The 18,769-nt window shown below is 40.9% G+C and overlaps 1 protein-coding gene across 3 annotated transcripts in view; it reads right to left on the bottom strand.

The window, feature by feature from the left end:
* The window catches only part of APBB1IP (amyloid beta precursor protein binding family B member 1 interacting protein), a 97,844-nt gene that overhangs the window by 43,629 nt on the left and 35,446 nt on the right, over nt 1-18,769 (bottom strand). For all 3 annotated transcript variants that reach the window (XM_024742284.1, XM_024742283.1, XM_024742282.1), the window contains exons 2-5: nt 14,822-14,893; nt 12,511-12,598; nt 8,976-9,268; nt 6,270-6,347 (exon numbers count right to left, since the gene is read on the bottom strand). In XM_024742284.1, coding sequence (XP_024598052.1) covers nt 6,270-6,347; nt 8,976-9,268; nt 12,511-12,598; nt 14,822-14,893 — 531 coding nt within the window. The remainder of the gene's footprint in view (nt 1-6,269; nt 6,348-8,975; nt 9,269-12,510; nt 12,599-14,821; nt 14,894-18,769) is intronic.

Below are 18,769 nucleotides of genomic sequence, written 5' to 3'. Positions count from 1 at the left end.
TTTTTTGCGGTACGCGGGCCTCTCCCGTTGCGGAGCACAGGCTCTGGACGCGCAGGCTCAGCGGCCATGGCTCACGGGCCCAGCCGCTCGGGGGCATGTGGGATCTTCCCGGACCGGGGCACAAACCCGCATCCCCTGCATCGGCAGGCAGACTCTCAACCACTGCACCACCAGGGAAGCCCTGTAGCATATTTTTAATTCCAGCAGTTGTTAGTTATGAGTGCTACAGGTTATAACGGTGCTATCTATCCAGTCTTCAAAAGGAACAGTGGAAATGTGCCCATGAAGCCCACATTTATTAGACTTATGTTTAAGGGAAGCTTTTCCATAACACCTTCTGGGAAGATCTACGTTCTTATTTTATTCTTTGCCAAGATCACTGATCCTCCCTAATTAAGTGGGAGTTAGCTGTAGTTAGAGTCCATCTTTGAGTGCCACACGGGAAGGAAGGGCTGCCTTTCCCTTTCCAGACCATCCCTGCCCAAACTCCAGCCTGCAGTGCCTGCAGTTACTCCACAGGAAGCCAGCAGAGAATTCCCAGAAGCAACATCGTCAACCAGAACCCCCTGACACTCTTGCGTAAATTTCTATTCTAACTTGAAAAGAGAAGCATGAGATAGTTAGAGACAAGTTCTGCCTATTCTGTCTGTCTAAGCTTGGTCCTGGTTATTCACATATGAGGCTTATCATTATTTTTAAAAAGTGTTTAGATGGAGTGAAGAGAGAGGTCATACAAGTGGTAACATTTCTTCCTCCCCCAAAGTTTGGGTTAGATTCTGAGCAGCAGGGAAACTGCCTCTCTGGTCCCACTCCCACCCAACTGGATCTTGAAGACAGTGTGTTAACAGTGAAGAAGGCAATTCCTGTGGATTTCTGTGCAGAGTTACTGAGAGCAACCAAGGGTGTGGATGGTGATAAGAATCTGGACGAGGAGCAGGCAAGGACCACAAGTCGAAGCACACCTAGTATCTGCTCTTCCCACACTTGCACACCTAAGACTCAAATGCAGACATCAGGGCAATAAAGGTGCATTTCCTCCTCCTGGAACCATTCAAATTAGACCATTATTCCAGGCTTGTCCGAAGAATACTTTTTTTCCCTTGAAAACCTGTAGCCTAGAAACGTCTAGTTGGACAGTTGTTTTTGTTGTATGTTCATCTTTTTTTAAAACAATAAATTTATTTATTTATTTTTGGCTGTGTTGGGTCTTCATTGCCGTGCATGGGCTTCTCATTGCAGTGGCTTCTCCTGTTGTGGAGCATGGACTCTAGGCATGCAGGCTTCAGTAGTTGTGGCACACGGGCTCCATAGTTGTGGCTCACGGGCTCTAGAGCACAGGCTCAGTAGTTGTGGCACACAGGCTTAGTTGCTCCGTGGCATGTGGGATCTTCCAGGTCCAGGGCTCGAACCTGTGTCCCCTGCACTGGCAGGCGGATTCTTAACCACTGTGCCACCAGGAAAGTCCCTGTATGTACATCTTTTGATGTATTTAAAACAACAGGCCCAGGACATCCCTGGTGGCGCAGTGGTTAAGAATCCGCCTGCCAATGCAGGGGACAGGGGTTCAGTGGGGAACCTCTGGTCCGGGAGTTCCCACATACCGCAGAGCAACTAAGCCCACGTGCCACAACTACTGAGACTGCACTTTAGAGCCCATGAGCCACAACTACTGAGCCCATGTGCCACAACTACTGAAGCCTGTGCACCTAGAGCCCATGCTCCGCAACAGGAGAAGCCACCGCAATGAGAAGCCCATGCACCGCAAGGAAGGGTAGCCCCGGCTCACCGCAACTAGAGAAAGCCTACATGCAGCAACGAAAATCCAATGTGGCCAAAAATAAATAAATTTATTTTAAAAAATAAAATAAAATAATGAAACAATAGGCCCAACTACTACAATGTCAAAGACCCATTCATCTGACCAGAGAAATCAGACGTGGATGGTTGTGTGGAAAACAGAAATGCCTCAAATAGTGGAATGACCATGGCTTATTTTCTGTGGAAGGCATACCGCTGCTCTCAGCTGAGGAATATTGCTATAAAGTAGTTACATGTCCTAAGAAACACTACCAGTGTTAGGACTTAGAAGACAATCTTCCTGATGAAAAAATTAGTGATGTTTGACCACACTTCATTCTTGCTTAGGAATTCTTGAGAAAATAAAACATAGCTTGGTGTTTTGCTTTAAAAGAGAGAAAGAAAACTAAATCACATAATTTGACAATGATGCAATTATGAAAGGGTTGGGTTTTTTTTTTGGCAGAAATTGCAAACTAAATTTAATCCATATGTAGTTACCAATGTCCACAATTATAAAACTTAGGGGAAAGAAAAACAAGAGAAGGCTGATGACTTTTAGCAAGAAGAAATCATATTTAGTCTTCTTCACAGCTTTCTTCACATTTACAAGCTGAAGAGTAGCTATATACCAACACATGACACCCTAAGTCACAGTTAGGCGATTAGCAAGCTGAGTACTTTTCATATCAACACCATATGATATAGAGTAAAATGACTCAAGAATGAAAAAACTTCCCCTTTCTAATCCATCATAGTAAAGATTTAATGGTTTTTATCATTTCTTCTTTTTCTTTTACAAACTAATAAATACAAAATTATCCCAGCCCTAAATCATTTGCAATATATACATTTTTGCTTCTATGATAAAATTTACAAATGGAATTGGTCTCCTGTGTCAGAGCTTTAAAACAAAGAAACAAAATCAGTGAGTGAATCCGATTCTGTTTCCAGTTCCAACAGCTTTGCAACACAACTGTGTACATCGTTCTTCGTGATCCAAAGTGATGTCAACACCCCACAGAATACTTGAGGGCAAAGTACTTCAGATAAACTTGATTCCATCCTTTATAAAACATGTTGTAGCTTATGTGTTAGTACATCTTAGTTACTTTATTAATGGATGAATATGACTCCGTTTTTTTTCTGATGTTCTGTGCCACACAGCCTTTTGTTTTTAGAAATAAGTCTGGAGGGTCCTAAGTCAGAAAAAATATACACCTTAGCTTCTTAATTTTCTTTCCTCTCCCACTGATCAGAACTGCTTCTGTTTCACATCTGCTTTGTTGACTAGAGGCAGGTGGTGCTTTTTGCTACTGTTAACAAGTCACCTCAACTAAACTATGGCAAAGTTCTGTGGAAATACTGCTTTCTCCTCCTTGTTCTCTTCATCTCCAGTTAAGCAAACTGGCCAAATATGCTAGCTGTTCTACCTTATTTTTTATATTTTTTAAAAATTCATTTATTTATTTTGTCTGCGTTGGGGCTTCGTTGCTGCACTCAGGCTTTCTCTAGTTGCAGCGAGCGGGGGCTACTCTTCGTTGCGGTGCACGGGCTCTCCTTATGGTGGCTTCTCCTGTTGCAGAGCACGGGCTCCAGGCCCACGGGCTTCAGTAGTTGCAGCATGCGGGCTCAGTAGCTGTGGCACATGGGCTTAGTTGCTCTGTGGCATGTGGGGTCTTCCCAGACCAGGGGTCAAACCCATGTCCCCTGACTTGGCAGGTGGATTCTTAACCACTGCGCCACCAGGGAAGTCCCGGGTTCTACCTTTTTATCTAAGAACCAACTTCTCTTTGCATTTATCCTCTGAGAGTATCTCCAACGTGGCCCCCATTTTATAAACCATCCAGTGGTTTAACATAGTTGAAATAATTGTATTTTTACTCATTTTCTCTTGTCTTTTTATCTCCAAAGGGAAAGTCGGCAACCGAAGACAGCCCATCTTCCCCTGCCATCCATTTGTAACTTGGTTCAGTACATGTTTATCTACAGTGAGGTCTTGTGCTAGAGAGACGGCTATGAAACAGGTCACCCTGCTCTCATCCCTTCCCCTACAATCCACTTTCCACACAATGGCCACTACGATCTTTAAAACCATATATTATCCCTTGTTAAAAACCCTCATATGGGGACTTCCCTGGAGGTCCAGTGGTTAGGACTCTGTGCTTCCACTGCAGGGGCCACAGGCTCAATCCCTGGACGGGAAGCTAAGATCCCGCATGCCGCATGGTGCGGCCAAATGCTTTCCCACTGCATTGACAATATGTTCCAAACTCTTCGTCAGACCTGTGAGACCCTGTGACCCCACCTGCCTTTCTGCCCTCAGCTCCTCCCATTTTCCCTCCTGCTCAAGAGGTAAAGGGGATCAACAGTATGGTGACGGATGGAAGCTAAATTTTGGGTGGTGAGCACACTGTAGGGTATACAGAAGCAGAAATATAAGAATGTACACATGAAACTTACATAACGTTATAAACCAATGCTACCTCAATAAAAAAAAAAAAGATTCCCTTGGGCAGTATCACTCCTTCCGGCTTTATTTTCTTCATAGCACTTCTCTCCCCAGCTAGAAGTGAACTCTACACAGGCAGGGACCTCACCTGACTGGTTCACCTCTCTGTACCCCCAGCACCTGGTCTATGAGATGAGGATGCATCGGTAAAGAAAACACAAAACTCCCTGGAGGAGCTTCCCTGGGGGTGGGGAGGGGAGGTAGGCATTAAACAGGATAAACAAGTAATCTGGACAGTACGCTGTACGGGGAGGAAGGAAAGCAGGGGGAAGGTAAGGGATGTCAGGGGTGTGTGTGTGCATGGCACTGAGCAGGTGACCAGACCTAGTGAGGGACAAAGAGAACCCACTGGAATCTGGGCAAGAGCTCTCCAGGCAGGGGGACCGCAAGGCACAAAGGTCCCGAGGCAGAGGCATGCCTGGAACATTTGTGGAGCAGCAGTGAGACCAGTAAGCTAGAACGGAGGGTGACGGAGAGGGCAGGCAACCAGATCATGCAGGGACTTGATGTCGTTGTGAGGATTTGGGCTTTACTGTGTGTGTGTGGGGGGACATCCTTGAGCAGAGGAGGGACAAGAAAAGAGGTGGGAAGAGAATCACACGAGGGGGACTGGTCTTAGAAACATGACAGTCCACGCACAGGAGCAGGAAAGACCATGGACCACCTGCCACAAGTGCAGGCGGGTAGGGAGGCAAATGTGCTGGGAGCTTGCAGAACCTTTCTTTGGATTGCTTCTACTTCTCAGTGCAATGGACTGAGAAAATGTGGGAGAGGAAGGAGGTATTGGAGATTTTCAGAGAGAGGACAAGGTGGAAGTAGTTTTCTAGGTTTGTGGGAGAGAGACTGGACTTGGAAGCTCAGGCAGCACCGAAGGCCCAGGCTGGATTTAACCAGGGGTTCACAGAGTGAGGACAAGGGGGGAGAAGGCAGCCGAGGATGTATCAGTTCAATAACCGACCACAGAATGCAATCACACGTAGAGAATGGGGAAGAAAAATGATAAAAAGGTTCATGCATGCCTGAAATGAATGGAACCAGAACGATCTGAAAAAATTCTCATAGATGAACCTTGGAAGTCTGGATCCTGGAGTAGTCAAGGAATATTTATTAAATATCGATCAACATGTACTGAAATCCTTCATTCAAGGAACCGTGAGAGGTGCTGCAGGAACATAAAATCGAATGCCCTGTATGAAAAGAATAATTCACCCACTGTAAGCAAAAAGTTCCTAACAAGTCTCAGCCATGGTATATGCTTCAGGAGTCGAAGTGAGACTGTTTATCTTTCTCTTAATTTACCTAACTAACTATTGTTAACACTTTATTAGGTAGATGATTCTCCTGAGCTTAAATACATGTGTCTCTGATATAATACAATATATGTGCCTCCAGAAAAACCTATGCTCTACAGAAAAAGCACGATAAATTACAGGCTTATTGGGACAATAGGATCGAGGCAGGTCACTCAAAACCTATGCCAACTTTGAACACACAGCTCTAGCCAAAAGAACATTTGGCATTTCAGGAGAGAACTTGGACATCCAGGGCAGACTGGGGGCTGCTTCAGGGGGTATATAAAATACAAAAAAGCAATCGTGGAAATGAGGTGATGCCACTAGAAGCTGAACTCTGACCCAGTTGACTTGCCAACTCGCCCCCAGAAGGGGGCGCCACCTGCAATTACCCAAGAGTGAGCAGAACCCAGAGTGCATCCTTAGGGGAGGGAGCCCTGGGGGTAGAGACCTGGAAACCTCCATATTTACACTAACATAGGTCCCCTATTTATCAATCACAAGTGAGCCAAGCGAGGTCATTAAAAGAATAATTTATCTTTGTCCTTAAATTTAAAAAACTACAACTCATTGCAAAGCACCACTTAAAATTAAAATCTTTTTTAGGCTTCAGCATAATAAAAAGTCATTAATTTGACTGCCCCATGCAAAAGTGATTCATAATTTACCTTCTTGACCTTGGCCTCCTTCAGTTTTTCCAATGCTAGCTTAATTTTATCAGCCTTGGCTTGGGCTTCTTCTTCTTCCTGTAAAATGACAAGACATTCAACACAGTCCATTACATAACACCAGGGAGTAAGTACCCTTGCCATCGTTAGTGACTTAGTCACTTTATATTGACAAAAGGCTGTGTTATATAGGGCACCAAATTTCACATGACTGATTTTCAAAATTTAAGTAACTGTAACAGAAATCTTCAACCTGGAGATACAGAAGACAGTCACCCTTTATATCTTAGGAATAGTAACTTAAAAGATGAAATGATGACTCAGAGTTTCACATATTTAGTCTGCAAAAATCTCTGTTTGGCTCAAAATAGGGTCTAACCTGAGGAATCTATAGGTGAATCTCAAGGGATTTGAGCACTTCCTGAAATTATACACATTCTTTTGAATTAGTATGTGTTTTCTGGGATTCTTAGTTTTTATGAGATTCCTAAAGGGTCCTTATCTTCCCCAATCAAACTTAAACTTATAATTCACAAAAAAACCCCCAACAAACTACGGACAAACACATGAGCAGGCAGAAAAGAGAGTGAAATATTTTATGAGCCCAAAGCAGACATATATCTTCTTATACCAGTAGTTCTTATATACTTTTTGAGCCACAAACCCCTTTAGGAATATGTTTAAAGCAATGAAGCCCATAAAGCTTCACATATGCATTTGACTTTGCATACAGCTGGGAATCACAGACTCCTTGACTTCTTCATGGACCGACCCTATATTAAGAGCTTCTGCTCTTTAGAATGGCTGTTATCGAAGACAAGAGATAAAAAGTGTTGGCGAGGGCTTCCCTGGTGGCACAGTGGTTGAGAGTCCGCCTGCCGATGCAGGGGACACGGGTTCGTGCCCCGGTCCGGGAAGACCCCACATGCCGCGGAGCAGCTGGGCCCGTGAGCCGTGGCCGCTGAGCCTGCGCGTCCGGAGCCTGTGCTCCGCAACGGGAGAGGCCACAACAGTGAGAGGCCCTTGTACCGCAAAAACAAAAAAAAAGTGTTGGTGAGGAAGTGAAGAAATGGAAACCTTTGTGTGCTGTTGGTGGGAATGTAAAATTGGTGCAGCTGCTACGGAAGACAGTATGGCAGTTCCTCAAAAACTTATAAATAGAACTACCATATGATCCAGCAATTCTACTCCTGGGTATCTACCCAAAGGAAATGAAATCAATATCTTGAAGAGATCTACACTCGCATGTCCGTGGCAGCACTATGCACAGCAGCCAAGACATGGAAGCAACCTCAGTATCTGTTGATGATGAATTGATAAAGAAGATGTGGTGTAGATATACAATGGAATATTATTTATCCACGAGAAAAGGAAATCATGCTGTTTGTGACAACATGGATGAAACTTGAGGGCATTACACTAAATGAGATAAGTCAGACAGAGAAGGACAAATAGTGTATGATCTCACTTACATGTGAGAATCTAAAAAAGCTGAACTCATAAAAACAGAGAGTTGAAGGGTGGTTGCCAGAGGGTGGGGACAGAGGAAGTAGGGCAATGTTGGCCAAAGGGTACAAACCTCCAGTTATAACATGAATAAGCTCTGGGGATCTAAAGTACAGCGCGGTGACTACAGTTAACAGTACTGTATTATAAACTTGTTTAGAGAGTAGATCTTATATGTTCTCACCATATGCACAACAAAAAGGTAATTATACGAGGTGATGAAGGTGTTAACTAACCTCACTATGGTAATCATTTCTCAGTATATGTGTATCTGATCATCACGTTGTATGCCTTAAATCTGTACCATACTATATGTCAATTATATCTCAATAAAATTGGGGGAAAAAGAGCCTCTGTTCTATATGGATCACCAATTTTCAAATAATTTTTATACAATAATCACATAATAGAGCAATGAATAGGATTTAATATTTGATTTATATTTCATATTTGTTCATTCAAAAGGCATTGTAGGGACTTTCAGGGTTACTAGGGTCGTATTTATGAATACTGATTATCACCCAGTACAACGAACGCAGAAGCCACAGGAAATAGAGCTAGGTTCTTACTGTAAAATATTTTTAAAGTGGCTTACTCTAAGAAAAATCCTTAAAGCGCTCTTCTTGCATGGATGAGAGATATGAGTTAACGTCCCACGTAATGACTATATGAACTTCCCAGAAATCTATTAATATCAAGCACTCATCACCTACCCGCCCCATAACGCCCCTCCCAACTATGACCTTACACGCGATACATAGGTATCTTTGCCCTACTGAATACGGCTGCCAAATTCAGCAAAATTCCATTTAGTTCAATTCTGAAATATGTAAGGAATGCCTTCTATTCTTTATGTACTGGACTAGGACCAGGGACACAGAAATGTATAAATCACTTCCACAGTTCATAACAAGTTAATAAAACATGGCCCCAAAAGGTTGAGTATTATCAGGGAAAGTTGCATACAAATACAGATTTTAGCCAAACTATAACAATTCCTGAATATGGCCCTAATATGTTCTTTATACACACCAATGTGTCCTTTTATGGAGACTCTGGCTTTGCAATGAACACATCTGGGATCCTTGTTTCTTAGAGTCTCAGAGCTCTGGGCGTACAAACTTAAATGTAACCGCCACTCTGAAGAAGGTCAGAGATCTTGGGTAGCAGAGGTCAAGAGTCCTGACCCCACGGACTTACCTGAGAGAGAGGTTCAGGAGTGGGTGGTGGCAAAGGAAGGTCTAACATGGGATCAGCTGGTGGAGGAGGTAAGTCATCCTCATATTGGTTAATACTCGGTGCAGCAACATTTGCTGTGTAACCAAGAGAGGCTGCACCACTGAAACTTGGTATATCCAGAGATGCTGAATGAGGTCGGCTTTGAGAGGACTCCTTCTGGGCCTGGATTGTCCTCTGCTCAGCTTCTCTTATGTCTGCTACCAGATCCGCCATGAGAGCATCTAAATCTTGGTCTTCCAGTGCATTTAAGGACTCTGATAGGGAAAATCACGTTAATGGTCAAGACAACAATTTGCACCTAGAAAAACTTAACGAAGGTCATTTTAAAGAATACATTTGAGTACTGGTTGCAAGGGGCTGGGGTGGGGGAAATAGGAAGAGGTTGGTAAAAGGGTATGAACTTTCAGTTATAAGGCGAGTAAGGTCTGAGGATCTAAGTATAACATGATGGCTACAGTTGATAACACTGTATGGTATAATTGAAATTTGCTGAAAGAGTAGAACTTAAATGTTCTCACTAAAAAAAAAAATGAATAGGTGAGGTGATGGATGTGTTAACTAACTTGATGGGGGAAATCCTTTCACAATGTATATGCACACCAAATCATCACACTGTACACTTTAGATACCTTACAATTTTGTCAATTAAACCTCAATTGGGACTTCCCTGGTGGTGCAGTGGTTAAGAATCCACCTGCCAATGCAGGGGACACGGGTTTGATCCCTGGTCCGGGAAGATCCCACGTGCCACAAAGCAACTAAGCCCATGCGCCACAACTACTGAAGCCCGCGCACCTAGAGCCCGTGCTCCGCAACAAGCCCCTGCTCACCACAACTGAAGAAAGCCCGTGCACAGCAATGAAGACCCAACACAGCCAAAAAAAAAAAAAAGGAGAGAGAAAGAAAGAAGAGAAAAGAAAAAAAACGGGGGAATGTCTTCCCTACATTGGGACCTCACAGGTCAGCTATAAAGTCAACTCCAAGCACCTGATTAGATGCCTAAGTAGAGAATTCTTGTACATTCTCGTGCAAGATCTTAGAGTTTTAGAAAGTAGGGGAGGGGAGAGGCTGGAAAGTTCTCCCCAGGTCTTTGGAGGGCAGACAGAGCACCACTGATAAATATACTTGGAAGAAAGAAGGTCTCCACCAACTGGGATTTATTTAATACACCTTGAGACTTGGGGTGAGGGCAGAGTTTCTGTGGGCACACCATCCAACTACAGGAACTCTCACGTCACAAAAAGAGCAGTTAATGATAAATATTTAATAGCAGGAAATAAAGCACCAAGGGGGTTAAGGAATGAAAAAAAAATTCTTTTTTAATTGGGATTAAGTGGTAAAGACTTCATAAGACAGTGAGCTGGGAGTTAACTCTTAAAGGAAAGGGCATACCCGAATTTTCAGAGTGAGGGTGAGGGAGGACGATTTTCACTGGAATTTCTTCCACGTGAGAGATTACTGTGGAGATAAGACCTGGGATCCTGAAAGCTGATTAGACCACGTGGCATACAGGGAGCCGTGGCTGTGAGTCGTGTTGCTACAGCACTTTGTCCATCAGGCAGTCACCAGATGGTGAGTGTGATGAACAAAGTATGGGCAAGGTGGAAGTGATCATGAGGGAGAGAATTCGAGCTGCTGTGTGCAGCGTGAACTGGATTGAGGAAATGCGGGCAGGGGAAATGAAGCCCTCTCAGAAACAAATGAGCAGAAAGCATGGTGAAATCATTTATTGCCAAACATCATCAGCATAAACACCATGTAGCATATTACATTAATGCCAACAGTTCTATGTACAGCACTTGGACTGAAGTTTGGATCTCTTAACCAGGTAAAAAGCATTTTCCTTCTAAGCCACCACTGTTTTGCATATAGCTTTTCATAAAATTAAGTGAAATTTTAAAAATCTCAGAGAAAATATGTGTAGAACTAATGAAGCATATTCCTAATTTTCTAGTGTCATCAATTACATTGTGACTGTAGACACACAGCAAATGATTTTAATCCTTTATAAAAATTTTAGGGACAAAACTCCCACAGTAACACATATAGTAACAATTTCCAAAGCAAATTATAATCCTCAACATATTGGTATGGGATTGAGTGATAAAGAATTGGGGATTCTGTTCAGAAGTTTATCGTTAACTCTCCAAATAACTTTGGGTGAAGTATTTTTTGACTCATTTTAAGCAATGTTTTAAGGGAAGACAGTAGAAAAAAAAATCTATTCCTATTGTAATTCCCAACAAAGTTAATTTTCAGTACATATCAGTACTTTTTAAATGGTCTTGTCTCCTTAATGACACGAGTTTCTTGTTAGTGTCTTTTAACATGACTATGTTTACGTATTGCTGGGTTTCTTGGATTCCGACATTTTCAGTAATTTTTTGATACTAGGTAATAAGTGCTTCGAAAGCATTAGTTGAGCTTCTACAACTAAATTACTGATTAAATTTCAACGGAACTGATTATTCAGCTGTTACGAGTGTGTCAGGCAAATCTGCACTGTTCATATATGCAAGTATATGTTCTCTATTAACGTCATAATTTGACAGAAGTGTGTTGGTTTTCTGAAACTTCATGAATGTTACCACCATTCCACGTTGCAGTGGAAACGACTGACAGAAATAATAAGTTTATATGGAAGACAGAAAAGAGGGTGGGAAAAAGGAAATCAGAAGAGATGTACTATAATTTATCAAGATACAGTTATTCGAACCTTAAGGGTTTAATCTAAAAATTACTAAAAATGACAGAAACAAAGGAACCCAGTGAGTGATGGAAATAAAACTTGGAACTCTGGATTTCTGTAACTAGGCTTCTCTATTATTTTGTTCTTTATTCTTTTGGTTGGCACTGCAAGTCTTTGGAAAATCTTTTCCAAGAGTTGTAGTGAATTCTCATTAATTTGGAAGCAATCACTTCAAGATTCATTGTAATTGGAGTAACACATGGGCTAAAGATTGTCAATGCACTAAGTAGGAAGAGAGATTTTTGTTAATAAAATATGACAAACTTCAGGGGACTAAAATGTCAAATAGACCAAATATACTATATTATATATTAAATATATATTAAGTAAAAAATATTTTGAAGCATCTATTCATATATTCTCCATCATTATGAAATGGGCAGTTCATTAATATCCTCGAAGGGACATTTCCTTATTAATATTTTCTTATACTACTGTACCTTATTACTGTAATGGCTTAGGAGTAAGAAGAAACTCTCTGTTTTTTTAAAAAAAAAAAAATTAGAAAGCTTTGAGACTTTCAGCAAATACAGGAGAGTATTCCTTTTCATTACAGGCAAAAACATCTTCTTGGCCTCTCAATTCAATCCAAACAGCAGCACTCAATCTGAACGAAATCCAGGACTTTAAAAATTATACTTGTCATGATGTCCAAGTTCCTTAAATTTTGTTTTCAGATTACAGTTGTGTACAGATTTTAGTCATTGTTATCATTTCAAATTACTTAAGAAAAGAAATGATACTCACCATTTAAATCCTTAAACCCCACACTGTAGTTAAATTCAGCTCTGGGCGGTTTAGGTTCTGGAGGAGGGACAGTGTCGACTCCTAAACTCTGTGAAAACGGATCCCAACCCCCAAAGTTATTCATGATACTAATATTTTTGCAGTGTAATTTAATCATTAAGTAAAGAATCATTTGCTGCTTATACATATTCTCTTTAAATATGTTCTCTAAAAACTGTATTCTTACTTGAACGTGCTTTAGGTGATTTTTTTTTCGTACACAAAATGACAAGTTAAAAATGACAAGTTAAAAATTATTCTAGAAGGTACATCTTGAAACAAAACAGGTCAAATGATGAGAATGAGGGTGTTCATTTTTAGAGACAACAAAACATTTCCGGGAATGAAGCATTGTGACACATACACTATATACAATTCATAAGGATGTAAGTTAGGACATCAAAGAAAGGAATTGTTTAGTCACTTGAAGGTAAGAGCTGTTTCAGGATGCAATCTGTTATTACACGGTAAAATGTTAATGCTGTTACTCTTATTTAGTAAAACTTGTTAAAAAGAAATTAAGCCACAGTAAGTTACTAATTTTGTAAATAACATTATTTTCTAATTGATAAAGTGACTGCTTGTATGATTTAAAAGCTAATATTTAAAAATATTTTTACATCCATAGTTTGAGAAGTGATTTCACCTGTTCTTAAACATGAATGTTTTCATGACAATGAGTACATTCTTTGATATTAATTTGATTTGGTAAGTAATATCCTTGTTCATGTCTTAAATTTCTGAAGGAAACCAATCATTATAGGTTTGAGAATAAATTAATGAGATATCATCAGTTATATGTAGGGAAAAAAAGGCCATTAATCAAGAAGAAGTTAAAAAAAAAATGAACCCAATCAAGTTAGAATCAAGGATAAAATGTACGGAAAAGTGACTGCAACTCCAGAATTCATTCTAAAAACCGGAATGAACTTGCAAAAATTGCCAAGAAAGGGGGAGGTTGATGGAGAAACTACGGGGCAAATACCAGAAAAAAAAATTTAGTGAAAGAAAGTACAAAACAATTCATTAACTAGCTGGTTTTTAAATGCTATAACTGGGAAGTATAACATCACAATTAGGGTTGCCAACTCATTTTTTTCTCAGGAATATAATTTACTAGGCTACTTACAGAAATTAGAAGTAGTTCTCTAACAAAACATGAATGCATGAATGTGTAACGTAACAGGCTCTGAGTAAAATACAGAGAGAGGGAAAGGAGAGAGAGGAAACCGGTTTTAGGAAGGAACTCCTTCAATCACAGCTTTAGCCAAGCAAACCCTGTGACCCCACTCACCTGAGCGCAATAAAGAAAGATCAAACCCCAGAAAGGCCTTCAGTGAAAGCAGATCCAAGACACTCTAAGGGGCCCTCTTCTCACTCTTGAATTAGAGTAACAACACTGAACTATGAAAATCCCAGACTCTGACCAATCAGAATAATCATTCCTCTATGAAGCAGAAGTGAGTGAATGGACAAAGAGACCACAGATGTTCATTAAACCCTCCCGCTTCATGGGAGGAAAAATGTCCTCTGATTTATAGCAATGTGGCTTCCATCCTAACACTCCCTGGTTATTAGTCAGCAGCCTTTTCTCTAAGCCTGTCGCCTCACATTTTGTCTCTTCTTTCATAGAATCTAAACCTTCTTGAATTTTATACGGAATATAAAGTAGATGCTAACTAACATTGATTTATTTTTCCTAAAATAAATACTTTAAAAAAAACATAGACTATTCTTCATTTACTTTGTAGAAAACTTTTAAGATCCCTATCATGTTGAGGAATACTGGATGATTCTTATTTTAGTGCTTTATGCAGAAAGCGATGAGCTGACTAGTCTTTATATAAAGGTAACTGCGGGGGAAATTGTTCAGTGGTAGTGGTTGTGGAAGGTTTGCTTGGGGAAAATTCCTCCACTGGTTAAATATCTGAACACGATGAGCATGAAAATTGCCATAATAGAATGTCTGTGTGACCCAGGCATTCAATTAACTGAACTCAGAAGGGTATAAACAGGAAAAAAGGTTTATTTTCTCCCCCACCACTGTTACATCAGGAATATATAATATTGTCAATTTCCAGTCTTTTTAAAAAGATAGCTCTTGTCATATTAAAATCAAATTCTGTAACCCCATTTTTTTCTTTTAATGTTTTTTACTTTGAAAAATGTCAAACAAGGTGAAAAAATAGTACAATGGACAACTATATACCCTTCGCCTACATCCATTTAACCCCATTTTTTTCTCATTTGAAAGTTAAGGAAGGGAATTTACCTGGGTCAGGAGATCCATCTCTCCCAGCAAATTGCTGAACATTTGGTCTATATCTTCGTTTGACTCACCCATCTGAAAAAGGAAGAAATCCAGTTATAAACAATCTAATAAAAGTCTGGGGCTTTCCTGGTGGCGCAGTGGTTGAGAGTCTGCCTGCCGATGCAGGGGACACGGGTTCATGCCCCGGTCCGGGAAGAACCCACATGCCGCGGAGCGGCTGGGCCCGTAAGCCATGGCCACTGAGCCTGCGCGTCCGGAGCCTGTGCTCCGCAACGGGACAGGCCACAACAGTGAGAGGCCCGCATACCGCAAAAAAAAAAAAAAAAGTCTGATCCCCGGATAACTGTCCCATCTCTCTTTTCCCCAGAAGCCCCATAGACAGGCAAGTAAGTCAAGAAGAGAAGGTTGTAGAGAGGGAGGTGCATTTCACCCTGAAATTCCATGCCTGACCTCTCTGCAATTTGCTTGGTCCAAGATTGAACGGAACCCTAGTAACTGTCTCAGACCAACAATTGGACTCTTTTTCCAGATGGAACTAGTCTCTTTGGGGCCAAGTGGACAACATTCAGGAATTCACATCACCATAGGACACCTTGATTGGAAAAGGAGAAAGCCTCAGGCCACAGGTGATGGCATCAGAGTCATGTAGAACTTCATTTCCATTTAAAAACCTAACACAAAAATGATATGTCAGCGGTAAGATTATTTACCAAACGATTCCTTGCTTTACAAAGTTGTCTCTGAAACAGCAGCTTCTGGCACATTTATTTGGAAATTTTAAGGTGACAAACACTTAAAACTAAAATGGCCACACAATCAAGTGATGAGAGATGGAAATAAAACAAGTTTTACATTATAATCTTTCTCTACTTAAACTGAGTGAAAGAACTGTCCAAGAGAGGAGAAGTGTTTCCATAAAGTCGGGTGGGGACACCCTGGGAGGTGTAACTAGTTGCTCTCCTCCTGACATCATTGGCAAAGCTGGATTAGGACATTAGGAGACATGATTATGAGGCTTAATTAGTAATGTGTTGTTTAGCAAAGGGACTCAACTGCTTCATCTGTAAGACGAGGCGTTTGCCGCAGATAATTTCTTAGGGTCCCAAATGCTCTAAAACACTAGAAGATTAGTACCGATTACAGCTCAAGCTAAAGAAGTCTGGTGAGTGCAGCATGTATTATTTAAGCCAAACAATATTTATATGTATGTATGTGTGTGTTTGTGTTTTAATTATTTTATATGGAAACTTTTAAATATATACAAAAGTAAAGAGAATAATATAATGATTTTTATGTACCCAGTGTCCAGCTTTAACAATGATCAACTCATGACTAATCTTTTTAATGTAGATACATATGTAGCACTAAAAGATTGTTGTTGTTGTTTTTTTACCATAACCATAATACTATCATCTCTGCACACACACGTGTGTGTTTGCATTTAAAATAAATTATTTGGGACTTCCTTCGTGACACAGTGGTTAAGAATCCACCTGCCAATGCAGGGGACATGGGTTTGATCCCTGGTCCGAGAAGATCCCACATGCTGCAGAGCAACTAAGCGCGTGCGCCACAACTACTGAAGCCCACGAGCCTAGAGCCCATGCTCCACAACGAGAGAAGCCACCACAGTGAGAAGCCCGCACACCACAATGAGGAGCAGCCTCTGCTCGCTGCAACTAGAGAAAGCCCACGTGCAGCAACGAAGACCCAACACAGCCAAAATAAATAAACAAATAAATAAAATAAATTATTTGAATTGCCAAGATTTGGAAGCAACCTATGTGTCCATCAACAGATGAATGGATAAAGATGTAGTACATATATACAATGGAATACTACTCAGTCATAAAAATGAATGCAATTTTGACCTTTGCAGCAACATGGATGGACTTGGAGGGCATTATGTTAACTGAAATAAGTCTGACAGAGAAAGACAAATAGTGTATGATATCACTTATATGTGTAATCTGAAAAATACAAGAAGCTAGTGAATAAAACAAAAAAGCAGACTCACAGATACAGAGAACAAACTAGTGGTCACCAGTGGGGAGAGGGAAGTGGGGAGGGGCAATATAGGGGTAGGGGATTAAGAAATACAAACCATTAGGTATAAAATAAGCTACAAGGATAAATTGTACAACACAGGGAATATAGCTAATATTTTATAATAACTACAAATGGAGTATAACCTTTAAAAATTGTCAATCACTATATTGTACACCTGTAACTTACATAAGTTACAACTTACATTGTAAGTTACATAACTTACAATATACAGCAACCATACTTCAATAAAAAAATTATTTGGCTAAAATAGGCAAGGTCAGATCTATCTTTCCTTGAATAAATCATCTTGAAAACTTACAGTTCTCCCTTTACCATCACTTCAAACTAATACTCGAGCAATAATACTTTTTCATATTTAATAGCTTTAGCTAATCAGGGGTTCTCTCTTTATAAAATGTGTATATAAAAGACCTTTCTCATACTGACTCTGCTTACTTAAAACTGACCTGAATAATTTTTTTAAAACAATTCTTGAAAGTACAGAGGTGTGGTGATGATAATGATGACGAAGATGAACACATTTATCTAGCACTTAACCATGTTCCAAGAACTGATCTACAAGCTGGGTTGATATTAACAGTAAACACCCAGAATGTCACTGACACTGAGAAATCAGAAGGAATGAGGGCTGTAAAAACCATCTGGAGTGAATTAGTGCATATCCTCCAAATATCCACCCTGCAAAGCTAGTGTTCAATCTTCCCATATTATCTTCAATAGTTATCTTCACTTTACATCACTTAGGAAATCTTCTGGCTTAATTTTCCCATCATATGTTTTCCCCTCTCCCAATTTTAAGAAGGAACAACTCTTTTTTCCATGTACAACTTTACCACCTTCGCTGAAGATGAGATGAGGATTGAGAGTATTTTCCATCTGAATTTCATGCTCCCCACAATAACTCTTTCTTTGCTCTCCTTCTGGGCTCTCTCTCCAGTGAAACATAAAAGCCTCTCTGCGCTATATAGTTCCTGAGTACATTCAAGTTTTCAGTTGTGCATGTTTTATATTGGAGGGAGAATATTTGAATTGCTATGATTGTTAATTTTCCAGAACCTCCTATCTGGCTTCCACTGGAGGAGGTATCTTACAGGAGCATGGGGAAGCTACAAAACTGGGTTGACCAGGAAGGGCCAGGAAGGGGACTTCATTCAAACAAAAGAAGTCTATGATACGATGGGACAAGCCCACTTCTAAGTAGCAGACACACCTGAAAGAATCAGGTGAACATACACATGGGACAGGGAGGCACGTGTTTGAGTCTGATGAAGCCATTCAGTGAGTGCTCAGGGTCAAACCATACAAGGTAGGCAGATGAGCCCTCAGGTACAGAAGTGACAGGTAAGGCAGACACTGCAGGTGTGGGTCTATGTGTGTAGGTCTAAGAGGTAGGAAGGATTCAAATAGCATCAGTGAAGAAAGGATGGAAGAAGTTCATTCCATTCTATGGATTGCTGGGTTTAGTGTTTGTCATAATCAGAGAAGGAAAAAGAGATGCAGGTGGGCCCTGCCTCTGGTTGGGGAGGGAAGTCAATGCTAGGATCCACTCACATATGGTTTTAATTCCCTCCCAGTTACTTATAAAGTATCTGAATCATACTCTCCCTTCTTCAAATTACCTACAAAATAGAGGAAAGAAAATATTTAAGTCAACAAAGTACTCATGGTTTCGAAAAGTGTCCCTTTGGGCTTCCCTGGTGGCGCAGTGGTTGAGAGTCCGCCTGCTGATGCAGGGGGACACGGGTTCGTGCCCCGGTCCGGGAGGATCCCACATGCCGCGGAGCGGCTGGGCCCATGAGCCATGGCCGTTGAGCCTGTGCGTCTGGAGCCGCAACGGGAGAGGCCACAACGGTGAGAAGCCCGCATACCGCAAAAAAA

Source organism: Neophocaena asiaeorientalis, unplaced genomic scaffold (genome assembly GCF_003031525.2).
Source record: "Neophocaena asiaeorientalis asiaeorientalis breed wild unplaced genomic scaffold, Neophocaena_asiaeorientalis_V1.1 scaffold781, whole genome shotgun sequence".
Taxonomy (NCBI): domain Eukaryota; kingdom Metazoa; phylum Chordata; class Mammalia; order Artiodactyla; family Phocoenidae; genus Neophocaena; species Neophocaena asiaeorientalis.
This window is presented reverse-complemented; position numbering and strand designations above follow the sequence as displayed.